We start from the raw sequence: 26,862 nt of genomic DNA on the forward strand, positions 1-26,862 counted from the left end.
AAAAAAGTTCCTTTATGAAATACACACACACACACACACAGTGCTAGATTTCAGGGATTAAAAAAGAAGTCACTGATACATTAAAGCAACCTTATGGCAAACACACACACACACAAATGTTTTTTACCAATATACCCTCTTGGAACCAGTCATGGGAATCTGGTAAATTCTTGGAGCTGTTACAAACAAATTTGCAAGACTGAATCCAAGCACAAAGTATCAGGTCTGGATTCAGAAAACAGTTCTGGGGACGACTGGGTGGCTCAGCGGTTTAGTGCCTGCCTTTGGCCCAGAACTTGATCCTGGAGAACTGGGATCTAGTCCCACGTCAGGCTCCCTGCATGGAGCCTGTTTCTCCCTCTGTGTCTCTGCTTCTCTCTCTCTCTCTCTGTCTCTTATGAATAAATAAATAAATCTAAAAAAAAAAAAAGAAAAGAAAACAGTTCTGAACTAAGAGGGAACACATTTCAAATTTAGCTGCTCACCATGGAATACGCCTGCTAGGATAAACACAGGAAGGTCACAAACAAGACAAAAGCCAAAAGTCATGGCCTATATACCACAGAACAGATAACTAATATAGGGCCTGGCACAGGGAAGCTGCTTATAAATATTGGTCGAATTAACCGAATTGAGTCCCAATTCTGCCACTTTCACACCAAGCGGCTCTGGGTAAGTTGTCTACTTCTCTGAACCTTAGTTCTCTATAAAACAGAAACGTGTCTGCTCTACCTATCTCACAGGACCAGTTGTAATCAAATGAAATCACATGAGAGTGTATCAGTCCTAATAAAACAATAATCATGACACACATAATGACCACTGCTACCAATTAGCTTACAAGCCTACTCGCAGAAGATGTTAATATGTAAGCACCAGGAAAGAGACTGCATCAAGATCTACTGAAACAAAACTGAAACACCCGTGCTTTCTAAAAATGTCATCTTTGGGCAGCCCGGGTGGCCCAGCGGTTGAGCGTCTGCCTTCAGCCCAGGGCCTGATCCTGGAGACCCGGAATCGAGTCCCGCGTCGGGCTCCCTGCATGGAGCGTACTTCTCCCTCTGCCTGTGTCTCTGCCTCTGTCTCTCTCTTGCGTCTCTCATGAATAAATAAATAAAATCTTAAAAAAAATTAAATTAAAATGTCATCTTTATGATGAAAGGAGCCGGTCACTGCTACACCGAGGCTGGGCCTTTTCCAACCCCCAGGTTACAACAGCAGGGTCTGCGGAGTGACATGCATCTTGCAAGACTGAAAATCGCCCCGTCCGCGCAGGCGGCGGGGAGATGCCGACCTGAGGGTCAGCAGATTAGAAAGAGCTGGCCCCCCACCTGCACAGCCCCACGCAGGCCCCAACGAGGCACTACCTTTGCATTTAGCAGCGCGAGACAACGGCAGCGCCGAGACCATTGCACCTTCCACGGCGGGTCAGAGACCGCCCGCCCGCCGGCCTCCCCCGGGGCGGCCACAGCGCGCCCTGAAGCCCCGCCTCGTGCGGGGCCCGGACCCCCGCGCCTGCAGCCGAGCCCGCGCCTCCAGTGCCTGCCTCCCGGCACGTAGGCAGCGCGCGCAGGGGCTCGGGGAGCGCGGCCCGGACCTGCTGCGTACTCACTGGCCGAGCCGAGGGCGCCTGCTGTCCAGCCGCCGAGCCTCCCGGAACCGCCGCTCCCCTGGCTCCCGGGACTCGCTTTCCCTCGGAGCCCCAGCTGCAGCGACAGCAGCCTCTCCAGGAACGCGGGAGCCAAAGGGCGCAGCCAGCCAAGGCTGGGGAGGCGGGGGAGCCGTTTCGTCACTCCCCGAACCCTCTCAGGCCGTCGCGCGCACGGTCCCAGGCGCCCGAGACACCCGCGCGCCCCAGGAGAGCGAGGACGCAGGGCCCCGCCCCCGGCCTCTTCCCGCCCTGCGCCGTCGGGCCTCCCACGTGACTGAGTCTCTGCCCCGCCTCCCTCGCCCCGCCCACCCCGAATTGCCGGGCACGCACGCGCACTTGCGCGCTCGCGCTGACAGCTTCGGCCGAGGGGAACGCGAGGGAGCAGGAGGTGTCGCGAGAGTTGGCCTCACCGCGTCGGGGGCGGCGGAATCATGGCGAGCCTGGGGTTGGAGGCTGAGCAGGAGCCGCTCTTAGGCGACCGCACACCCGGAAGCAGGTGAGCGGATGTTGGAGGAAGGCCCCCTCACCTTCCTGCACTGTTGGGGCTGGCCCCCTCGTCCGGCGTCAGCCTCGCTGCGCGCGCAGCGGTTGCGCGCGATCCGGCGGTGGCTCCTGCTGCCGAGGCGCGAAGTTCGGCGGCGCGGCGAGCCCGCGGGCCCTGGGGAAGGCGTGACCGACCTCCAGACGCGCCCTCGGCCCTCCGCCCGCTGCCCCCTGCGTTCCCTGTCCCCTTGGAGCTCCTCGCTGCACGCGTTTCACGGAGGTTCCGAAATGATGCTTTTAAGTGGATACTTGAAGATACTCCTCCGTTTGGCTAAATTGCGCGATGACTTTTGATACCTTGTTAGCAGGTCAACCTGTACGAAACGGGCACACCTTTCCCCTTTGCCAAGTATATTGACTTAATTTCCCAGAGTTTGAGGATGAACTGTATGTAGTTCGACTCCTAATCCTGGTTGTATTGGGCCTACTTTACGGACAGTAATTCAGATTTGTTACAGTTTGTCTCACTACGCAATGAAGTATCTATTTTTTTTTTTGTCTTTAGGAAAACGGGACTATTTTCTTTGAAACGTAATTTGTCAAATTAATTGATACACATGGGATCCCTGGGTGGTGCAGCGGTTTGGCGCCTGCCTTTGGCCCAGGGCGCGATCCTGGAGACCCGGGATCGAACCCCACGTCGGGCTCCCAGTGCATGGAGCCTGCTTCTCCCTCTGCCTATGTCAAAAAAAAAAAAAAATTAATTGATACACATTAAGCTGTCGACGACCATGTTAAGTTTTGCACATTTGTCTTTTAAGCACCGAGCTTTTATTTTAACCACTTTGTTTGAAACTCCCTGGGCGCTGTGTGTCTTTGGTCTCTGATTTACTAGACGGACTATATGTCTTGCAATTAAAAAAAATTTTTTTTAATATTTTATTTATTTATTCATGACAGAAAGAGAGAGGCAGAGACACAGGCAGAGGGAAAAGCAGGCTCCATGCAGGGAGCCAACGTGGGACTCTATCCGGGGTCTCCAGGGTCATGCCCTGGGCTGCAGGCGGCGCTAAACCGCAGGGCCACCGGGACTGCCCTGTCTTGCAATTTTATCTACACTTTACTTGCAGATCAATATGGTTATTACCAGTGCCGAAATATGTCATAATAGAAGGATGTCCTCAGGGCCCTATTGAGACATCTTGGACTATTTGCTTCTATACTAGTTTATTTTACACTATTTTCTTACTAGTTTATTCTATACTTGCTACACGTTTAACGTTTTATGTCTGCTTTTTAGCTTTTCTACCTGTTCTGTTGCCGGCAGACTCTTCCTCAACATATTTTTGTTACCTGTTGACGACACCAGTTTTTGTTCCTGTCAGCAACGTCTCTTCTCCCAACTTTGAGACTTGTAGTTTGCTGCTGTTTTGAAAACCATATCCAAGCTTAATAGAATTATGTCCAGTTAGAACATGGAAGCTATGACTAAGGGCTAACCCGCTCTCTTATTAGTCAGGTGCATGTGCTTCAGGGCATACACTTTGTGACATTTGGATTTATCAAAGTTTTTGCTTCTACCTGATTCTTGGCTGTTTTTCCCATAGATTCAGGATCCTTGAGTTAATAGATGTGGTCTCATAGTATATATTCTACAACTGTGTCCAAGGAAATCTGCTTTAAAAAAGTGATTTTTTCTTATTCTTATGTACTCCTATGCTTCATTTATTTTTTTTTCTAAAGATTTATTTATTTATTCATGAGAGACAGAGAGAGAGAGGAAGAGACACAGGCAGAGGGAGAAGCAGGCTCCATGCAGGGAGCCAGATGCAGGACTTGATCCCGGGACTCCAGGACCAAGCCCTGGACCAAAGGCAGATGCTAAACCGCTGAGCCACCCAGGGAACCCCCTCATGATTCAACTATATCTGAGTGAGTGATTGAGGCTCATTAGGGTGCATCTGAATTCACATGTTCTGTCCAAAAATAAAATAGTTGATCATTTTAAAAATTAGGATATATTTTAAGAATAATTCAATACTCTTTTAAAACATAGATTCCCTAGTAAAATGAACATATGTATTACTAATTGTCAAGCCCTGCTCGCTTTGAGTAAATTGTAGACACTTCAGCCTAGTTCACCATCAACTTTACCTCACTAAGAAGGTTAGATTTATTTTTTATTTTTATTTTTTGAATTCTACCAAACATTTTTAATTAATTAATTTTAAAGATTTTATTTATTCATGAGATAACACAGAAAGAGAGAGAGGCAGAGACACAGGCAGAGAAAGAATCAGGCTCTAAGCAGGGAGCCCCATGTGGGACTCAATCCCAGGTCTCCAGGATCACGCCCTGGGCCAAAGGCAGACACCCAATTGTTAAGCCACCCATGCGTCCCCAAACATTTTTAAAAATTCAATTTGCCAACGTATGGTATAACAACCAATGCTCATCACATCATGTGCCCTCCTTAATGCCCATCCTGCAGTTCCCTATCCCCCCAGCCACTTCCCTTTCCATAACCCTTTGTTTCCCAGAGTCAGGAGTCTCTCGTGGTTTGTCTTCCTTTCTAATTTTCCCACTTGGTTTCCCCTCCCCCTTATGGTCCCTTTCACTATTTCTTACATTCCAGATAAGAGTGAAACCATATGATAATTGTCTTTCTCCAATTGACTTACTTCGCTCAGCATAATACCCTCCAGTTCCATCCACATTGAAGCAAATGGTGGGTGTTTGTCCTTTCTGATAGCTGAGTAATATTCCATTGTATATATAGACAACTGCTCTATCCATTCATCTGTTGAACGTCTCGGCTTCTTCCTATAAGTTTGGCTATTGTGGGCATTGCTGCTATAAACACTGGGGTGCAGGTGTCCCATCATTTTACTAGGGTATTTTTATTTTTAGCTTCTTGAGGAACCTCCACACTTTTCCAGAGTGGCTGTGCTATTTTGCATTTTCACTAGCAGTGTTAGAGGGTCCCCTTTCTCCACATCCTGGCCAACATTTGTTTCCGGTCTTATTAATTTTAGCCATTCTCACTGGTGTAAAGTGGCATCTCATTGTGGTTTTGATTTGTATTTCCCTGATGACAAGTGATATGAAGCATTTTTTCATGTGCCTATTGGCCATGTGTAGGTCTTCGGAGAAATGTCTGTTCATGTCGTCTGTCCATTTCGTGGTTGGACTGTTTGTTTTTTGGGTGTTGAGTTTGATAAGTTCTTTATAGATCTTGGATTCTAATCCTTTATCTGATATGTCATTTGCAAATATCTTCTCCCATTCTGTAGGTTTCCTTTTAGTTTTGTTGACTGTTTGCTTTTTATCCTGATGAAGTCCCAATAGTTCATTTTTGCCTTTGTTTCCCTTGTCTTTGGGGACGTGTCTAGTAAGAAGTTGTTGCAGCTGTGGTCATAGAGGTTGCTGCCTGTGTTCTTCTCTAGGATTTTGATGGATTCCTGTTTCACATTTAGATCTTTCATCTATTTTGAGTTTATGTATGGTGTAAGAGAATGGTCTAGTTTCATTCTTCTGCATGTGGCTGTCCAATTTTCCCACATTATTTATTGAAGAGACTGTCTTTTTTCCAGTGGATATGTTTTCCTGCTTTGTAGAAGATTAGTTGTAAGAAGGTTAGTTTTAATTTACTGGTCTGGGGAGTCCTCAGTGGTCTCCACTTACCCCATTTATAGTGTTTAAGAGAACAAGAGGTTACCAAACTTTTTCTGTAAAGGCCCAGATAGTAAATATGTTAGACTTTGCAGGATGTGAGGCAGAATCAAAGATACTATATAGGTACTTAGATAACAAGAAAGAAAACAAAGTCTCACAAAATTTTTTGGTAATGAAATTTAAAATATAATAAATGAATAAATTTTTTTGCAATACAAATCCATGATAGGAATACCATTCCTTTTTTAGGGGTGGCATTTTGCTTAACTAGAGTTAAGGGTCGATGTTTTTGGGGCATCTGGGCGGCTCAGTTGGTTAAGCGGCTGCCTTTGGTTCGGGCCATGATCCCAGGGTCCTGCTCCACAGGGAGCCTGCTTCTCCCTCTCCCTCTGCTGTTCCCCCTGATTGTGTTCTCTGGCTTGCTCTCTCTGTCAAATAAATAAAATAAAAATCTTTTTTTTTAAAGGTGATTTCTATTAAGTTGCTCACAAATATTCGTTTGTAAAAACTATTCTTCAGTAGAAACTGGTGATCTAGAAACAGGTGATAGGTTTGATTTGGACTAAAGACTATAGTTTGCTGATCCTTCTTTTAGAATATCCTAAAATGTTAACAGGTGCTTAAAATTTTTCTTTGCAACTCTAGCCTAATTTCTGTAATACAGATATTACTAAGCCTTCTGGTCTTATAGAACATATCCTTATAGAACATTCTCAATTTATTTTTATCTTCTAAATTCTGTACTGTAATACCATTACACTGTTTTGTCAATGAGCACACATTCTTTTATCTTCTTTGAATATGGGTTCATTTGCTCTTCAGTAGTTCACAAATGCTCTCGCTGGTAAATATGGTTTTTTTGTTTTTGTTTTTAAGATTTTATTTACTTTTTCATGAGAGTCACACAGAGAGAGGCAGAGACAGAGGCAGAGGGAGGAGCAGGCTCCATGCAGGGAGCCTGATGCGGAACTGGATCCCAGGACCCTGGGATCACATCCTGAGCCAAAGGCAGACGCTCACCCACTGAGCCACCCACGCGTCCCTCTCTGGTAAATATGTAATTTTATTTTTCCCTCAGTAAATCCAGAGTCATTTTTTTAAAAATAAAGTACTGCTGTTTACCCAAGGCTCCTTGTATTAAATAATAATCTATTGAACCTAAATTTGGTACTTTTTACTTATTCCTGTTAAATTTTATCTAATTTATTTTGGTGATCAATTCACTCCAGTATTTCATGTATTCTTCCTAGTTTTTAAGTTACAACTTTGACAAATTGTCTTGGAAGTTCAGCATTCCTTCTTATGCCTTTATGATACAAGAAAGAAACCTTCAGAAAGTCAGTCTTAGCCATGTGACATGGTTGGTTGAATCATCACAGTTAAGAAAAATATAATAAAAATGGTTAATGGGGCACCTGGGTAGCTCAGTTGGTTAAGCCTCCAACTCTTGATTTCAGTTCAGGTCATGATCTCAAGTTGGTTAGATCAAGCCCCCGTCAGATTCCATGCTCAGCGCAGGGTCGGCTTCTCTTTCTCCTTTGGCCCCTCCCACTCACACTCTTTCTAAAATAAATAAATCTTTTTAAAAAAATTATAACTTGACTGAGGGACAGTTATATTCTCCTACGTTCCTACACTCTCCAGCAGAATAGAAAGATGCACTTCTTCACCAGACTTATACTTTTTGAATTAAAAAAAAGTAAAAAGTAAAATTATTTCAAAAAATTTCAAGTCCATAGAAAAGTTGAAAAAAGAGTACAATGAATACCTGTATACCCTATCACTGTTAGCCTTTACCATGCTGCTCAAATCTCTTTCTATATGCACATACACCCACATATACCTTTTTGCCAAAATTCCCAAAAGTAGTTTGCGGGTATTATGACACTTTATCCCAAGTATTTCAGTCATCTTCTTCTTTTATTTAAGATTTATTTTTAGGGAGTGCACACATTCTTGCAATGGGAGAGGGGGAGAGAGAAGCAGACTCCCCGCTGAGTGCAGAGCCTGACCTCACAATCCTGAGATCATGACCTGAGCTGAAACCCAAGAGTCAAAAAAAAAAAAAAACCCAAGAGTCCACTTCTTTACCACCTGAGCCACCTAGGTGCCCCTGCAGCCTACATCTTCTCAAAGCAAAAACATTCCTTTACACAACTATGTCACTGTAACTATAGCTAAAAATACAATACTAATTCAAAATATCATGCAATATGTAGCCTATACTCAAGTTTTTTTCAGTTCCAAAAATATACTTTATAGCTATTTAAAAAAAGACAATAACAGGATCTAGGGACACTTGGGTGGCTCAGTCAGTTAAGCATCTGAATCTTGATTTCAGCTCAGGTCATGATCTCTGGGAAATAAGCTTAGGTGATGATCTTGGGTGACGGGATTGAGCTCCACATCAGTCTTCGAGCTCAGCAGAGAGTCTGCTTGAGATTCTCTCCCTCTCCCTCTCCCCCTTATCCCACTCATGTTCACTCTCTATCACTCTCTCTCAAATAAATAAATCTTTTTTTAAAAAAACGGAATCCAATTAATGGTCATGCACTGATTTTTATATCTTTTTTTAAATTTTTATTTATTTATGATAGTCACAGAGAGAGAGAGAGAGAGAGGCAGAGACACAGGCAGAGGGAGAAGCAAGCTCCATGCACTGGGAGCCTGACGTGGGATTCGATCCCGGGTCTCCAGGACCACGCCCTGGGCCAAAGGCAGGCACTAAACTGCTGCGCCACCCAGGGATCCCCTGATTTTTTTTTTTTAATTTTTATTTTATGATAGCCTCAGAGAGAGAGAGAGAGAGAGAGAGAGAGAGAGGCAAAGACACAGGCAAAGGGAGAAGCAGGCTCCATGCACCTGGAGCCTGACGTGGGATTCGATCCCGGGTCTCCAGGATCGCGCCCTGGGCCAAAGGCAGGCGCTAAACCGCTGCGCCACCCAGGGATCCCTCCCCTGATTTTTATATCTTTTTAAGACTCTCTCAATCTATAACCTTCCCCTGATTTTTTATCTCTGTTGTTTCCAACATTGAATCCTTGGATAATTCTAGGTCAGTTTCTTTCTTTCTTTCTTTCTTTCTTTCTTTCTTTCTTTCTTTCTTTCTTTCTTTCTTTCTTATCTTTCTCTTTTTTTTTCTAGGTCAGTTTCTGTAGAACATCTCACATTCTGGATTTTTGGCATGTTTCTTTTTTTTTCTTAAGATTTTATTTATTTATTCATGACCGGGGGTGGGGGGGGCAGACACAGGCAGAGGGAGAAGCAGGCTCCATGCAGGGAGCCCAAAGTGAGACTCGATCCCAGGTCTCCAGGATCACACCTCGGGCCGAAGGTGACACTAAACTGCTGAGCCACTGGGGCTGCCCAGCATGTTTCTTTTTTAATAGATCAGATATTTCTGGCAAGAACATCCCATGGGTTATGTTGAGAATATCCCAATATATTAACATTAGGAGGCATCAAATATCCAGCCATCCCACTATTCAGGATGCTAGGCTTGACCACTTGGTTAAGAGGGTGACTGCTGTATCTCTCAATTACAAAGCCTTATTTTCTATTTTGTGGTTACTAAGTAGACAGTGGGGTGATACTTTAAGACCCTGTGACTATCCTGTCCTCAACAACTTTTCAACCAGTTGTTTTAGGATCCATCAGTTATCCTTTCTTTCATATATTATTACATGGAGAGTAGTGATTAAATAACATTTTTCTAATTCTGTCATCCTTTCAATATTTAATAGCTGTCATTGAAAGAAGAAAGATTTTTGACTGAGCTCCAAATCAAGTTGAAATTAAACATTTTTATTATATTTTTTTCAGAATCAAATTATTTACTTCTCTTGATTCCCTAACCTAGATAAGATATGAGCAAAATAGTTATTTGAAATTTTCAGGCTTATTTTAATGATTGTTTTTATTAGTGATGGTCAGTTTAATTTCTGATATCCAGGAAATAATAATGGTTTCATTAAAAATATAATACCCAATGCTGGAAAGTGATACCAGAATCCAGTGCTGCAGGATTGAATAATGGGTACCTTTTGCTGATACGTAATTATCTATCTTATGTTCCAGATTCCAATATATTGATTTCCAAATAGATGGTCCCTGACTTATGATGGCTTAACTTATGATTTTTCAACTATACAATGGTACCAAAGAACCATACTTCAGATTTTGAATTTTGATTTCTTCCTGGCCTAGTGATGTGTGGTAGGCTACTCTCTTGTAGTGCTAGACAGTGAGCTGCTACTCCCAGTCACTTGATCACCAATATAACCAATTTATACACTTACAGCCATTCTATACCCATACAGCCATTGTGTTTCTCACTTTTAGTACAGTATTTTATAAATTACATGAGAGTGCTCGCTTCGGCAGCACATATACTAAAATTGGAACGATACAGAGAAGATTAGCATGGCCCCTGCGCAAGGATGACACGCAAATTCGTGAAGCGTTCCATATTTAATAAATAAATAAATAAATAAATAAATAAATTACATGAGATATTCAATACTTTGTTATAAAATAGGCTTTGTTTTAGATGATTTTTCCTAACTGGGCTAATGTCAGTGTTCTGAGCATGTTTAAGGCAGGCTAATTTAAGGTATGATGTTCAGTAGGTTAGGTATATTAAATGCTTTTCCAAAAAAAAAAAAAAAAAAAGAGAGAGAAAGAAAAAAAAGAAATGCTTTTCCAACTTAATGTATTTCCAATTTATAATGGGTTTAAACCCCATTGTAAATTAAGGAAGATCAGCATGGGTATTTGGGGTTCTGGTTATTAGAGGGGGAGAGGGCTGGAGGGGCAGAGGTAAAGGGAAAGAGAGAATCTGAGGTAGGTTCCATGCCCAGTGCAGAGCCCAGTGAGGAGTCCCACTTGGGGCTCAACCTCACAACCCTGATGTCATGACCTGAGCTGAAACCAAGAGTTGGTTGCCTAACCTACTGAGCTACCCAGGCACATCTGGGGTTCTTCTGTTTTTCAAGTGTGCTATATTATGGTGAAAAGTCTATTTTCATGGAATGGAATATATAATATTAGAAACTTTATATTTATTATATTAGCAACTAATATACCTGGCACATAGTAGATCTAATTAATGTTATCTTCTTCTTCGCACTCTACCACACCCAATCACATCACTTTTGAAAAAAGAAAGTTCCTTTTTTGAAGACTAACTTGACAACCGTAAGGTCTATTTTAGAAAATAGCTTTGGAACATAAGAAGACATTCTGTCTGTTGTGCTTATATTATTTGAAAATATAAGGCTCATAGTAAGGTAAATTTATTAACTCTTTCTGTATGTGAATGTGAAAATGCAATGAATCCATACACACCCTCATGTATTACCTAACTGAAGGAGGATAGAGCTTATCTGGTAACCCATGTTGGAGCAAAGGCAAGAATGTCTTAGGGCTCAGAATGTCTTAGGTCACAACATACTTTTCTGGTGTCACTTCTACATTAATTTTGCTTAAAGTACCCAGCCAAAATAGCTTCCTGCAGCAAACTCAATTTACTGTCGTCATATAGAATCTGTCTTACTAATGACATAATTATTTTTTAATATGTAATAGCTGTATATCCCATCCACAGGAGATCTAATTGTTGTAGCTAGTTTGATTTATTTTGATATACTTTATTTTGTCAGTTTAACAAATTTCAACACTCAATTTGTAGCAGGTCAATGATAGCCAAGTAATTGGTTGACAAAATGTTATACCCTTTTAAACTACGTCATGTCTCCTAAGTTTCTATGTGTAATGATATGTTAATATAATCCATGGAAATTGAAAGAAAAATTGCTTACTCATAGATAATTAGTATAGTAAAAACCAATATTATAAATTATACCTCTGTCGTATCTTCTTTATTACTTTAGGAGAAAGAAAATAAAATTGTGCCATAGAAAGATTGGCACATAATGAGATAACATTATACTACTTTTTCTTCTTTAATCCTAGAGAATGGGATATTTTAGAAACTGAAGATCATTATAAGAGCCGATGGAGATCTATTAGGATTCTATATCTTACTATGTTTCTTAGCAGTGTAGGTAAGTATTAGAAATTATATATAATCTTAAAAATTCAAATAAAGTATCTTATTTTAGTGTCACTTAATTTTTAAATTACTTATTATTTTGGTAAAAATCACATAATATAAAATTTTCCATCCTAACCATTTTTAAGATCAGAAGTGTTACATTTGTCTACATGATTATATAACCTATCTCCAGAGTTTTTCATCTTGCAAACCTAAAACTCTGTACCATTAAACAACTCCTCGTTTGCCCTTTCTCCCATGTCCTGGCAACCACCATTCTTTCTGTATCTACTTCATATAAATGGAATCATACAGTATTTTTCTTTTTGTAACTTGCTTATTTTATTTATCCTATTCTCAAGGTTCATCCATGTTATAGGATGATCAGAATTTCTTAAGGCCTTATTTAAGGCCTTCCCCCTTGGTGGGGAAGAAAATCTTTTCTTCTACTTTCTTAAGTTTTGTAGCTTGCCCCTGCAAATGAAAGCAATGGAAGACAGATCAACAGAATGAAATCTTGTCATTTGCAACTACATGCTACATGAGTGGAGCTAGAGAGTATAATGTTAAGCGAAATAAGTCAGGCAGAGAAAGACAACCTAATTTCATTCCTATGTGGAATTTAAGAAACAAAACAAAAAGCAAAGGGAAAAAAAGACAAACCAAGAAAGACTTTTTTTTATACGATTTTATTTATTTATTTGACAGAGAAAGAGCATGAGTGTGTAGCGTTCTCCAGTGCACAAGCAGGGCGAGCAGCAGGTAGAGGGAGTAGAAGCAGGCTTCCCTTTGAGTAGGGAGCCTGATGCAGGGCTCTATCCCAGAACCCTTGGATCATGACCTGAGCCAAAGGCAGACACTTAACAGACTGACCACCCAGGTTCCCAAAGAAACAGACTTAACTAACTATAGAGAACAAACTGATGGCCAATCAGAGGGGAGGAGGAAGTGGGGGGGATGGGTGAAATAGAGGAATGGGATTAAAGAGTGCACTTGTCATGTTGAGCACTGGGTAGTATATGGAAGTGTTGAATCACTTATTGTACACTTGAAACTAATATAACACTGCATGTTGACTATACTGAAATTAAAATAAAGTAAAATTAAATACTTCTAATTTTTAGCACTCAATTATCTAAAATTATAATTTTAATTTTAATAACAAAAAAGGAAAATTTTTAACTTTAGGTTTTAATTAGCATGTTAAACATTTTACCTGTTTATAAGTTTCTTGTTTTGTGTGTGTGTGTGTGTGTGTGTGTGTGTGTTTAAGATTTTATTCATGAGAGACACAGAGGGAGGGGCAGAGACATAGGCAGAGGGAGGAGAAGCAGGCTCCATGCAAGGAGCCGGATGTGGGACTCAATCCCAGGACTCTAGGATCACACCCTGAACCGAAGGCAGATGCTCAACCACTGAGCCATCCAGGCGTCCCCTGTTTATAAGTTTTTGATTGTGAAATTGTAGCCTTGATTTCAAATATTAGTTTACTCTTTCAGTCCTCTTTTCGTCAAAACAATGTCAATTCAAAATACATTAAAATGAAACTAATAACTAAATTATTTTTTTAAATAGGCTTTCTAAAAAGAATGAAGTATTGATACTGGTACAACATGGATGAAACTTGAAAACATGCTAAGATAGAAGCCAGACACAAAAGACTACATGCTGCATGATTCTGTTCATAGAAAAGTCTAGAGTAGGAAAATTAATAGAGACAAGTAGATTAGTAGTTGCTTAGGGGTGGCTGATAGGATGGAAAACAGCAGAGTAAAGGGTCCAGAGTTTCTTTGTGATGTGACTAGAATGTTCTAAAATTGACTGTGGTGATGGTTGCACATATCTGTGATTATACTAAAAACAACTCATTGTATACTTTAAATGAGTAGGATATATGGTATGTGAAGTATATCTTAATAAAAGTGTTTTTTAAAAAATAGCCTTGGGACACCTGGGTGACTCAAGGTTGAGCAGCTGCATTCCGCTCAGGGCATGATCCCAGAGTCCCAGGATCGAGTCCCACATCACGCTCCCTGCATGGAGCCTGCTTCTCCCTCTGCCTATGTCTTTGCCTCTCTCTGTGTGTCTCTCATGAATAAATAAATAAAATCTTTTTTAAAAAATAAAAAAAAATTAAAAATAGCCTTTATAAAATTTTGATTGGACATGCCTAACATTTAAAATTGACAAATAGGATTATAGTTTATCATTACAGCTTTTAAGCAATAAAGAATAGTAGAGATAATGAATTTTCTTTTAAGGTATAGCCGTATTGAAGTCTCTCAGTTGTTTACAGCTACTGTCCCATTTAGATGTTCATATTCCTTTCTGGTTGTCTTCCTTACAGTCAATTATCTCTGCCAAAGAGGGCTGCCTGGGTGGCTCAGGGGTTGAGTGTCTGCTTTTGGCTCAGAGCATGATCCTGGGGTCCCCAGATCGAGTCCCACATGGGGCTCCCTATGGGGAGCCTACTTCTCTCTCTGCCTATGTCTCTGCTTCTCTCTCTGTGTCTCTCATGAATAAATTTTTAAAAAATCTTTTAAAAAATTATCTCTGCCAAATAACATGGATTAGAAGTCTACCACTTCCTGTATAACAGAATAGACTTTCCTTCATTCTTTTCTGCTATAAAAACTTAACAAAACTTTCTATTTACGGTAAAGACATGTGAGTACGAAGAAATAGGTCCTCTGCTTTTATTATCTTAATTATGGCCAGGTTCTATAATTATATCTTGTTTTCAAGTCTTTAATGTTAACTGATAAATGAAACTGCATTACTTGGTAAATTAAACGTTGTGGGGCATAAATTTGTAAATTCAGAATGATATTTTAAAGTCCATGTTACAATTTTTTTTAAAGATATTATTTATTTATTCATGAGAGACCGAGAGAGAGAGTGAGAGGCAGAGACACAGGCAGAGGGAGAAGCAGGCTCCATGCAGGGAGCCTGATGTGGGACTCGATCCCGGGACCTCAGGATCATACCCTGGGCTGAAGGCAGATGCTAAACTGCTGAGCCACCCAGAGATTCCCCCCATTCTAACAATTTAAAAATTGTTCTATAAATAATGATGAAATTATTTTTAAGTATAAATAACAGCTTTTGCCTCTTTACAGGATTTTCTATTGTGATAATGTCAATATGGCCATATCTCCAAAAGGTTAGTACATTTCAATCTGTTATTCTATTAAGTAGCTACAATGACAGTAACTCTTATGTAGTTAAGAGTTTTCTTAAGAGTCTCTTTGGTATTTTATTGATTTAATTCTTACTAGAGTAACTTGAGATAATAATTCCCCAGAAGAGGCTTAGGTAAGGTGATCTAATGTTTTACTGTGCAAACTAGAACACTCTTGAAGTGAAGGGAGTACTTATCAGGGAAACAGGATTATACCTGGACAGTCCCAGGCAAATGTAGATGTGTGGTCACCTACCTATTCGCCACTTGCACATCCCATCAGTACCCACTCCTTGATAAAAAAGAAACTATACACAGTCTGAATTCTCAAAATGTACAGTTCTATGGAATAATTTTGTGCTTTACTATAGAATTAATTTGAGTTGTCAGGTGACATTGGGTTGTTTTTTTTTTTTTAAGATTTTATTTATTCATGAGAGATACAGAGAGAATGAGAGGCAGAGACACAAGCAGAGGGAGAAACAGGCTCCATGCAGGGAGCCCGACATGGGACTCGAACCTGGGTCCCCAGGATCATGCCCTGGGCTGAAGGTGGCATTAAACCACTGAGCCACCTGGCTGCCCTGTCAGGTGACATTGTAAAAAGAATAGATAATATATGTATTTTGATGCTGTGGTTACTAGATGGGAAGGAGGGAGTGACAAAAAGAAGCAAGTTAAGCAGGTACCCTGACATCAGTTAATCAAGTCCTGCCAGTTCTATCTTTTTTTAAAAAAATATATTTGACATATAGCATGATGTAATTATCTGTCAATTCTATCTTAAATCTCCAGTAAGAAACTTACTGAAAATCAGTAAATAAATTGCAGACATAATTCATCTATAACAGCATTTCAGTTAAGGTTCTTGATGGAGTTCCTCCGTACTCTCCAACCTCTTATTCACTCCTTAAACTGGTACGATCTGATTAACTCCTCTGCTACCTTGAAACTGCCCTCATCAAGGTCTTCAATGATTTAATTGCTGATCAAATAGATACTTTTCACTCCTTTCGGTGACATTTGGGTAGCATTTGACATTGTTGTCCTCTCCCTGCTTCTGAAAACCCTTTCTTAGCTTCCATACATTTCTCTATCCTGGCTTTCCCCTTACATATTTGTTCTTAAATTCTTTTGTAAGTCTTCTTTATCAACCTGTTCCTTTTATGTTGGTTTTCCCCAGAGGTTGGGCTGTGTATGTATGTGTGTTGTAGCCTAAATCCTAAGCCTTGGCCCACGTTATATCAATATCCAACAATTTGTTAGATACCTACTTGAATGAACCTAGCTTCCTAGGGGCTTTATACATTTTCTTTTTTTTCTGGAATGCTTTCCCTCCCTTCATCTCTCCTTTCCTCTGTCCTTCCTTTCCACCCTACTTCCCGATTATCTTTTATTCATTCTTCAAGGCTTTGTTCCAGTGTCACCTCTTCTGAAAAGCCTTCCCTGATTGTTCCCCAACCCAGTTTGAGTTAGGTTTTCCTATTCACTTTAATACCCCCTGTATCATTATCATTTATCATTGAATGTTATAAAAGTCTGTTTATAGAGAGTTAACTTCCCTACCAGATTGTTAAGATGTTCAGATGGCTTCAATAAAAATACTAGACATATTTGATGAATACTTAGAGATTTAAAATAATGCCTGTGATTCAAGAAGCTTATTGACATTTCATATTTCATTTTAGATTTTTTTAGTTTCTATGGATATTTAACTTTTTGAAAATGCTGACTTTTCTATTTTCTTTTTTTTTTTTTTAATTTTTATTTATTTATGACAGTCACAGAGAGAGAGAGAGAGGCAGAGACACAGGCAGAGGGAGAAGCAGGCTCCATGCACCGGGAGCCGGATGTGGGATTCGATCCCGAGTCTCCAGGATCGCGCCCTGGGCCAAAGGCAGGCGCCAAACCGCTGCGCCACCCAGGGATCCCGAAAATGCTGACTTTTAAAATGACAGATATTTTAAAATAAATATAAGGACAGAAATACAAATTTCATTTTTACTGATTTGGTGCCACATTTTCAGTGCTATTTTGAAATTTATTTGAAAATTAATCAAAAAATTATATTACATGAAATTATTACCCATGATGCTAAAAATTCTTTTTCTTACTGGCAGAGTTACTAGAATTAAAGCAAGATATTTAACAATTCTAGAGCAATATCTTCTTTGCCAAAAATATATTTCCATATATCAAAACTCTTTATTTCCATGGTCCCTGTATTCAGTCTGTTTAACCTCAAAATTATCAAAGGGAAGATATTTACAGTAATTCAGTCTACTCAGCACAATATGTTGAATTTTGAAAAGGTACACTCCTTTCTCCAGAAATTTGAAATTTCTTCAAAGGTAAATTTAGTAAGTACATGAACTTGTAACTAGTTCTCCAGCAATACAAATAAGAGTTTCATTAAAGAACTTACCAACTAATTTTCTCAAGTTTTTTCATAACAATAGTGAAAGCTCAGTGCGTGCCAGGTAAAGTACTAAGACTTTCACCTCTTGATATTCATAACAATGTTGTGAAATGATTATTATCACTCCTGTTGGGCAGATGAAGAAAGTTAGGTAGCTTGCCCAAGGTCACACAGCTAGAAAATGACAGAGCCAAACCTATCTGAAACCAAAATCTGATTCTTAACCACAGTGCTGTGTTACCTACTATCTTAATAAAACTGACATATTAGTAAAAACAAAGTACTAAGAAATGTTAGTTTTTATACTGTATAGGTAACATTCATTAAGTGCATATATATGCTGACATTGCCCTAAGCACTACACATGTATTGGCTCAAATAATTTTTTTTTAAGATCTTATTTATTTATTCATGAGAGACACAGAGAGAGGCAGAGACATAGGCAGAGGGAGAAGCAGGCTCCTCGCAGGGAGTCTGATGTGGGACTCGATTCCCTGACTGGGATCACTCCCTGAGCCAAAGGCAGACGCTCAACCACTGAGCAGCCCAGGCATCCCTGGCTCAAATAATTCTTATAACAACTCTCTGAAGTTATCTTCATTTGATAGATAAGAAATTAAAGATTGTGATTCCCACGCCCGCCCCCCCCCCCCCCCCCCCCCCCCCCCCCCCCCCCCCGCCCCGCCAGCTACTCAAATACCAGATAAGTAAAACATGGTTTGGAAACTCCTTGGTGATGAAACTCAGTTTGGAAACTCTGTATTAACTCATCTTTGTATCCATATTGCCTAGCACAGTTTTTGTCACAGGGAAGGATTCAACGACTGTTAGTTAATAAGCAATAATCTATAAGTAGATTATTAAAGAGGCTTGGAACACCCATTTTCATGTCTTAATTCCCAAAGCAAAGCATGAAGATTTCTAGAACTTTGACTTTGTCAATATTTTAACATGTTTAGAGAATAATGTTTTGAAATTCAATACCATGTCTTTGGAATTTAGGAAGGGTTTTGGTTTCTTCTTTTTTTTCAGAGAAGATACAGATCCAACTTTCACTGAAGTGTACAAAACTAAACAAGTTAATTACAGATGATTACCAAATAATATACATCCATAAAGGTCTAAAAGTATGGGTGTGGGGCGCCTGGGGTGGCTCATCTAGTTAAGCGAACAGCTCTTGATTTCAGCTCAGGTCATGATCTCAGGATTGTGCAATAAAGCCCTGTGTGGGACTCTGCTCAAAGCAGAGTCTGCTTGAGATTTTCCTTCCTCCTGTTCTGAATGAATGAATAAAATATTTTTTAAAAAGTTTGGGTGCATGTGTGTGAGAGAGAGAGATGGTTTCAGAGAGAAACAGAGAGGCAGGCAGACAGACATGGGCTGTTAGGGGGATGTTTCTAATTAAAAAAAAAAAAAAAAGAGAAGAAATTCTGGAAGACTTCCCAAAATCAGTTACACGAGAGCTGAGTTTTGAAGGTCTACAGAAGTTGGTTTCCTAAAGAAAAGGTGGAAGCCAGGGAATTGGGAGGTTGGGAAGGCATTGCTGGTGGAAGGGGGCAGTAGAGAAACCAGCACAAAGGCTTGGAGGCAAAGAATTTGACTCATTTTGGAAACTTCAAACAGTTCTGTGTGGTTGGAAGTTAGAATTGGGGGAAGGGTACATGCAGAGAGAGAAGTTGAGCCAGGAGAGACAGTGGCCAATTTATGAGCTAGTTTTTCATAATAAGCAGTTTGGATTTTATTCTGAAGACAGTATGGTAGAGATAACCAGAGGTGGCCAGAGGACCAGAAATAAGATACTGTTACTACTTTGAGAGAGAAACACACATGAGCACAGATAACAGTTCAACTGCTGAAGTGATACCTTCTGTTACAGTGTAGAACCTGTATCTCTTAAAACATTTTACTTTCCTGTTGCAATTCTAGCAGAATTCTAGAAGGTTCCAGTTTTCCAGTCACTGTAAAGAATAGAAGCCAATTAAAATAAAAGTTTCTATTGGTCTCTGGAAAATATTGTTAATATTGTAAGCCATCCCTGAGAGTTAGCTTCTGTCCATGAGACGGATACTTGACTTGATATCTGAAAAGACACTTTCATCCTTTTGCTTTCAAACCACTACACATTTATCTTAAATTGAATTTTTACTGCTTTTTTGAAAATTAATTAAATTTTATGACATGAAGTGATTTTATATTTTAATAGATCAAAGGAACTAAAAGGTAATATGGGTAGAAAATAAAAACCAGAGTGCCTAAAATAAGAGATATTTTTAAGCTAGAACTTTAATATTGTGTATCATTATACATAATTACTCTTATTTCTCATCTCCTGCAAGAAAATGTACCTAAATATTTCCATTTTAAACTACTTAAAAATATCTTTAGAAAAGATAAGGCTGTGGTTTTCTTTAAGTTGTTCTACCATTTAACTTATATACGTTTAATCTCACTTCCTAAATTTAATGGTTCTTATTTTTCCAAATTCCTGTATAGGAATACCATATATATATTTTTTAATCTGTCAATTTATTCCATAGTCTCTTTTGTAAGCTAAAATTTTGTTTTCTGAAAGTATTTCATTTTCTGAATTTAATCATTTGGTTTTTTCCTCAACATTCATCATGATATATAAACCCTCTTTCAGTGTCTATGTTAAATGGAAGAATTAGTAATAGGTTTTTGGTTTTTTTTTTAAGATTTTACTTATTCATGAGAGACACAGAGAGAGAGAGAGCCAGAGAACAGGCAGAGGGAGAAGCGGACTCCATGCAGGGAGCCCGACATGGGACTCCATCCTGGGACTCCAGGATCATGCCCTGGGCAAAAGGCAGGCGCTAAACCGCTGAGCCACCCAGGGATCCCAATAATAGGTTTAATGAGAGAATTGCCTTTCAGCTTTTGTGTTTTTGTTCTCTGTAAGCATTTGACTACTGTGCCTAATTAAAAAATATATATATATTTACAGTGCTAATGGATATTTAGCTTATGGAGTAGTATAAGTCTAAATAATTGTATTTACATTATAAGAATTAAAGAATGGCATGCTATTTTTATGATGCTCTTGTTTTATATATGTAATGTGATTTGGGGTTTTTTGGGGATTTATTTTTTAACAAGATTTTTTATGAACCAGAAATTCCCATAATCATTCTAAAAAATGAAGTTTCCCAAGGATTTTTCCTACTGTGTAGTGAATTGGTAACACATTTAATTGTAATGTTAGAAGTTTGAATCTCTTACTATACGTAATAGTGTTATAAAACTTTTATGTTAGAATTATTATTTTTTATTTTTTTATTTTTTAAGATTTTATTTATTGACTCATAGAGACAGAGAGAGAGAGGCAGAGACGCAGGCAGAGGGAGAAGCAGGCTCCTTGCAGAGAGCCTGACGTGGAACTCGATCCAGGGTCTCCAGGATCACGCCCCGGGCTGCAGGCGGCACTAAACCGCTGCGCCACCGGGGCTACCCTGTTTTTTATTTCTTTAAAAAGAAATGTTACATGGTCTGAAAAATATAAGTTTTAAACTTTACTTTTCTTGGATAACAATTCTTAAAGCATTTTTATACTTTTTTTCTGCAGATTGATCAGACAGCTGATGCAAGTTTTTTGGGCTGGGTTATTGCTTCATTTAGTCTTGGCCAAATGGTAGCTTCACCTGTATTTGGTTTGTGGTCTAATTATAGACCAAGAAAAGAACCTCTTATCATCTCTCTCTCCATTTCGGTCGCCGCTAACTGCCTCTACGCCTATGTCCACGTTCCAGCCTCTCATAACAAATACTACATGTTGGTTGCTCGTGGATTGGTGGGATTTGGAGCAGGTAATATGTATGTATGTATATGTTTAGCTGTGTCCAATTCACATTCACCCTGACATTTATGGCCCTCTCTCACCTGATGTCACCACTTCTCAATCTCATATCTTTACATATAGATCTCATTGCAAATAGACAAATACCTTTACTATTATTTTGGCTTTGCTTGCTCATGATGTTTCCATTACCTATAGTTTCTTTATTCTGTTCCCATCATTCTTTATCCTTCAAGATTCAGCTCAAATTCTACATCTTCCATAAAGCTTTCTTAGGTAACACAGACCCTTCCTTTTTCTAGCATGTCTGTGACACCTGCTTATATACTGTTTTGTACTGTCTTCATCCTTTATTACCAGCCATACAGTAAACTTTTTATAGAGATAATTTATGACTTCCTAAAATATTCTGTAACCCCCTGCAGAGTCTCCTGAACATAGTAAGAACTCAATACATCTTTTTAAAATCAAATTGATAGTGGATTTCTTTTTCTGTTTCTTATATTTTCGGTCCTAATCATGCAGAGTTTGTAACATCCTTGTTTTAAAAGCAGTTGTGGCAATTAGTATTATGCTGTTCACTCAGTGCTTTCTCCATATTTAACGAAGAAAAAAAGTAACATTTCTATAATGCCATATTTTCATTCATTCAGATCTTTGTGTTTTCATGTTACTAAAAGCAATATTTTCCATTAATTGATACATTTGCTCAGTGTACATGCTTTGTATGATCATAAAAAGGAAGTAGTGATATTTGTTCTGTATAAAGCCAAATTGAATTTTATATGAAGAATAATTTCTTTTACTTGGAATTACTGTATCTTTTTTTAGGAAATGTAGCAGTGATTCGATCATATATTGCTGGTGCTACTTCCCTTCAGGAAAGAACAAGTTCAATGGCAAATACTAGTGCATGTCAAGCATTAGGTTTTATTCTAGGTCCAGGTAGGTATTTTTCACATGTCATTACTTGGGAATTACATGGGAAAACTTTTGAGGTTTAAATGGAATCTAAGTGTAAAACCTCATAGTTGAAAAGAAACTGGTATTTTTTGATCCAACAGGAGGCTAGGCTTTTTATATGTGTTAACAAATGTCCTCTAAAGTAAATGATATGTTTCATTTTACAGATTAAGACACTAAGGCATAGAGAATCTAAGTAAATTATTTAAGGTCAGCCAGATAGCAAATGGGAAATATGAGGTTCAAACCTAACTCTGACCCCTATGTTCTGTGAAATAATCATTTAGCTAGACATCTCCATAATACTTTGCTTTTTTCCCCATTTATTAGAAACAAAATTCTTTTGACTGAAGGATTTGAGGAAACTTATAGGAGGTTCTTTACTCTTTTGCTCTTTGCCCATACCTTTCAGACTTTTCTAAGGTTGAAGAAAATGAAAGAATTTTTAAAGATTTATTTACTTATTTATTTGAGAAAGGGGGAGCACAAATGAGAGAAGAGACAGAGGGAGAGGGAGAACCAGACTCCCCACTGAGCACAGAGCCTGACTCAAGGCTCCATCCCAGGACCCTAGGATCATGATCTGAGCCAAAGGCAGATGCTTAACTGACTGAACCACCCAGGTGCCCCCAAAATGAAGGATTTTTAAAAGGCTATTTAAAGACTATTCTTCGGGGATTCCTGGGTGGCTCAGCAGTTTGGCGCCTGCCTTTAGCCCAGGGCTTGATCCTGGAGTCCCAGGGTTGGGTCCTGCCTTGGGCTCCCTGCATGGAGCCTGCTTCTCCCTCTGCCTGTGTCTCTGCCTCTCTCTCTCTGTGTCTTTCATGAATAAATAAATAAAATCTTAAAAAAATAATAAAAAATAAAAAAATAAAGCCTGTTCTTCCAAATCTTCATTTGAACTCTGAGTGTAAAACAATATTAATGAGATTTAATACTTCCCCAAGACAAGTAGATTTCTGCAGATTCATAGATTAGTAATTTTTATGCTTAGAAAAACATTGAAAAACCATGTAATTGGCTGATGCTATGAATATTGCGGTTTCGAATATCATCACTTTGAATCCAGCTCAGTTTACTTCATCATTAATATCCCACCCTTACACCCTGTTTCCATTACTTCCTTTTAGGTAGCCAAGGAAAAGCTCTATAAAAGAGAGTCTAATTTATCCTTCATCAAAATCTAAAGTTTCAGTTTAGTATTCTGGAGTGAAATATAAGCACACATGTAGAATAATTGTATCTATGACTGTATTATAAAATACATGAGGACAGGGCAGTCCGGGTGGCTGTGCCTGTTTAGTGACTCCTTCAGTCCAAGGCATGATCCTGGGATGAGGTCCCGCATCGGGCTCCCTGCCTGGAGCCTGCTTCTCCCTCTGCCTGTGTCTCTGCCTCTCTCTCATGAATAAATAAATAGTCTTTAAAAAAAAAAAAAAATATATATATATATATATATGAGGACATAGTCTGGGTCTTTTTCATTTATCCCTCTACCCTCAGTATCTAGCACAGTACTTGGTATAGACTTAGGTTCTCAGTAAATATTTTGACCACATAAGTATTTTAAAGATTAAATAATGATAAAGTACATGAGGTAAAAGCATGTAATAAATCTCATATAGCATTTTATTTTACTTTTTTTTTTTTTTTTTTAAGATTTTATTTATTTATTAATGAGAGACACAAAGAGAGGAAAAAGGGGCCGAGACACAGGCAGAGGGAGAAGCAGGCTCCATGCAGGGAGCCTGATGCGGGACTCGATCCTGGAACTCAATCCGGGGACTCCAAGATCATGCCCTGGGCCGAAGGCAGGGGCTAAACCGCTGAGCCACAAAGGGATCCCGTCATATTGCATTTTAGAGCCAAGAAAACTGACGTTTAGAGACAGTATCAGCTAGTATAAAGGCAGACAGGACATTAGGAAAAAAAAAAAAAAGACCACTAAAATTTATATCGCCTTGTTCATTGATTTGTCACATTTTCAACCTAAGAATACAGGAAATAATCAAAAAAGGAAAAGAGAGGAAAAAATTATTTTAAAGGTTATCTTATTTAAATATTTTATATTATATATAGATGAGTAAATGTAGGCCTGAAGAGGATTATATGACCTTTCCTGTAATAACCACATTAACAGCACTAGCATTTGTTGAATGCTTACTATGTGCTAGATACTATCCTAAGTGTTTTATGTATAGTATATTACTTCATTCTTACCTTAAGGTTACATGTAAATTATGAGAACAGCCAGTTGTAGAATCTAAATCAGGAAAGCAAACTAGTACTCTTCCAATCTGAGTTTTGCCGTAGAGCCAAAATTTTAAAAATATATAGAATTTAAATACTATATGCACAGTAAAGAAATATTGACTTAAAACATGACATTCTATTTCTTAAAATGAAGTTGTGATTTATTTATGAAAGAAATTGGATAATTTAGATTTCCTGTGGAGATATTTTTTAAAAAGAAAGATACTGACAAGTTACTTTAGATATAATACTTTGTGAATGCATGTACATCAGTATTTCCCAACCTTTTTCTCATTGTTGTCCCTCTATTGAGCCATTTTAGGCATTTTTTTTTTTCCCTAGTACCACAGGTCAATTGTATATCTTTTATGTACTGTTATGAATGTCTATACTTTATACAGAAAAAGTAATATTTTGTCCCCTTCCCCGAACTTTCTTGCCTCTATTGAGATGCATGATATAGATAAATGATCCCATAATGTTGCTTCCAATCTCATGGTAAATGTCTTTCAGAGTTTTTTTAGCTTCTGCTTCCTACTTACTAATTCATCTGTATACATTTTATTTTATTAAGTTTTTCAGACTTGTTTTGCACTCATTGGAGAAAAGGGCGTGACATGGGATACCATTAAACTACAGATAAACATGTATACAGCACCAGTTTTACTTGGCGCATTCCTGGGAGTTTTAAATATTATTCTGATCCTTATTCTATTAAGGTAATTAGGTATAAGTGATAAACTACCTTTTTAGATTGTGAAATTAAATAAGCATTATCATTAATGGAAGATAATTATCCCTATAAAGCCTTTATTTGGCTTTTGATGTCCATAGTTGTGTTCATGTTTTTTCGATCAGCTAATAAATATAGTACTCATAACTGCTTGATATAGTTACTTGATATAGTACTACTTGATATATTAACTATAGATTTCTAAGTAGGGAATAGCATGAAAGCAGCATTTAAGTAGATTAAGGATTGGTATCAACCTTAAATACAAAAGTTACTTATAGTATATCTCTCTTATCTTTTATATATTAGAAGAGATTTTTATAAAACTACAGACGTTTTATTACTTTATATTTCTTTGGACTACTTTATCCAAGGACCCAAAAACATTTATAAAAAATGTTTAAAATCACTGGAAAACTTCAATATTTATTAAAGTAGATCATGTATGCTTTTGAATGAATATTATTTTTCATTTATATGATAATATAGTAAGAATTGTAACTTGTATCTTTTAAATTTTGTTGGTTATATTTCATCGGTAATAATTTTCATTACTCAGAAGTCAGTTAAAAAAAAAAAAGAAGTCAGTAAAAAGAACTGTATCAGAATGTGCAAAAATAGAAGGCTACCAATAAATTATAATCATTTATTATACTAAGTTTTTATTGGATACAATACTTATGTTTTTCTTTTTAAGAGAACATCATGTGGATGACTCAGGACGACAGTGTAAAAATGTTAATTTTGAAGAAGGTACTGTTAACCTGTTTGACTAATTACTGTAACATTATCAAAATGTATCTGATGATTCTGTTTGCTATTTACTTGGATTTTGCTTCTGGGGATAGTACAGTGGGTGACTGGGGAGGATCTTCAAATTAGAAAGTTACTTAAATTGATTATTTTTTTAAAAAAAGCATGCCCAGATCAGTTATTTGGTGTTCATGATTGGTAAGGTTAAAACCATGGCTAAAAATCACTTCATCTTGTTTGTAAAGAGCCAATATCCTAAAATCCTCCAGTTCTTTGGAATGATTTCAGTAACTTTCCTACCAAATGTATCTTTCTATCTCAAGCATTTACTTCTTTTTTTTTTTTTTTAAGATTTTATTTATTTATTCATGAGAGACACAGGGAGAGAGAAAGGCAGAGACACAGGCAGAGGGAGAAGCAGGCTTTCTGCAGGGAGCCCGACATCTCCAGGATCGATCCCCGGTCTCCAGGATCAGGCCCTGGGCTGAAGGCGGCGCTAAACCACTGAGCCACCTGGGCTGCCCATCTCAAGCATTTCTTTACTTCATCATGGGAATGGATTTGTCTTTTGTATTTGTATTTTAATTTTTTTTTTTTTTTTTGGATACTCTACAAAGGTACACTTTCATCCCTTAGATCTTTCTCTGGTTCAGAAGTAGGGACCCAATCTGGTCAGTAGGTATATTTTAGTAAATAAACCATTATTTCAGTACTAATTATGTCCTCCTTGGGGAGTGTCCCCCTCTGTGCAAAAGATTGCAACTCAGTTCTTGCCTTTAAGGAGTTTGTGAAGTTGTGAAAAAGACATAGTGTTATTTTACCAAGTACTTTAATAGCCATTTTATTTTAATTTTCACAATAAAACTAGTGGAAGATAAAATT

General features: G+C 38.4%; 2 protein-coding genes and 1 non-coding gene across 11 annotated transcripts in view; 2 read left to right on the forward strand and 1 right to left on the reverse strand.

Annotated features, from left to right (window-relative positions):
* Window positions 1–1,896, reverse strand: part of ABHD18 (abhydrolase domain containing 18) — a 46,253-nt gene extending 44,357 nt beyond the window's left edge. Inside the window, exon 1 of one of the 2 annotated variants that reach the window (XM_038564690.1) lies at window positions 1,613–1,896. Coding sequence is in view for 1 of the 2 variants with exons in the window: in XM_038564688.1 (XP_038420616.1) it covers window positions 1,368–1,410 (43 nt within the window). In the remaining variant the exon portion in view is untranslated. Of the gene's footprint in view, window positions 1–1,367; window positions 1,491–1,612 lie in introns of those variants that run through there. The other variant, XM_038564688.1, reaches the window with a different exon arrangement.
* Window positions 1–26,862, forward strand: part of MFSD8 (major facilitator superfamily domain containing 8) — a 125,449-nt gene that overhangs the window by 74,847 nt on the left and 23,740 nt on the right. For 2 of the 8 annotated variants that reach the window (XM_038564685.1, XM_038564680.1), the window contains exons 1-7: window positions 2,007–2,147; window positions 11,783–11,874; window positions 14,984–15,027; window positions 21,048–21,288; window positions 22,110–22,223; window positions 25,069–25,213; window positions 25,925–25,980. In XM_038564685.1, the coding sequence (XP_038420613.1) occupies window positions 2,083–2,147; window positions 11,783–11,874; window positions 14,984–15,027; window positions 21,048–21,288; window positions 22,110–22,223; window positions 25,069–25,213; window positions 25,925–25,980 (757 nt within the window). In that variant the 5' untranslated portion in view covers window positions 2,007–2,082. Of the gene's footprint in view, window positions 1–2,006; window positions 2,148–6,797; window positions 6,859–11,782; window positions 11,875–14,983; window positions 15,028–21,047; window positions 21,289–22,109; window positions 22,224–25,068; window positions 25,214–25,924; window positions 25,981–26,862 lie in introns of those variants that run through there. The other 6 variants (XM_038564681.1, XM_038564682.1, XM_038564683.1 and 3 more) reach the window with 5 other exon arrangements.
* Window positions 10,177–10,283, forward strand: LOC119864527. Its single transcript, XR_005374354.1, has one exon. It is a non-coding gene; the product is annotated as a U6 spliceosomal RNA (small nuclear RNA).

The sequence above is a fragment of the Canis lupus genome, chromosome 19 (genome assembly GCF_011100685.1).
Source record: "Canis lupus familiaris isolate Mischka breed German Shepherd chromosome 19, alternate assembly UU_Cfam_GSD_1.0, whole genome shotgun sequence".
In the NCBI taxonomy this organism is placed as follows: domain Eukaryota; kingdom Metazoa; phylum Chordata; class Mammalia; order Carnivora; family Canidae; genus Canis; species Canis lupus.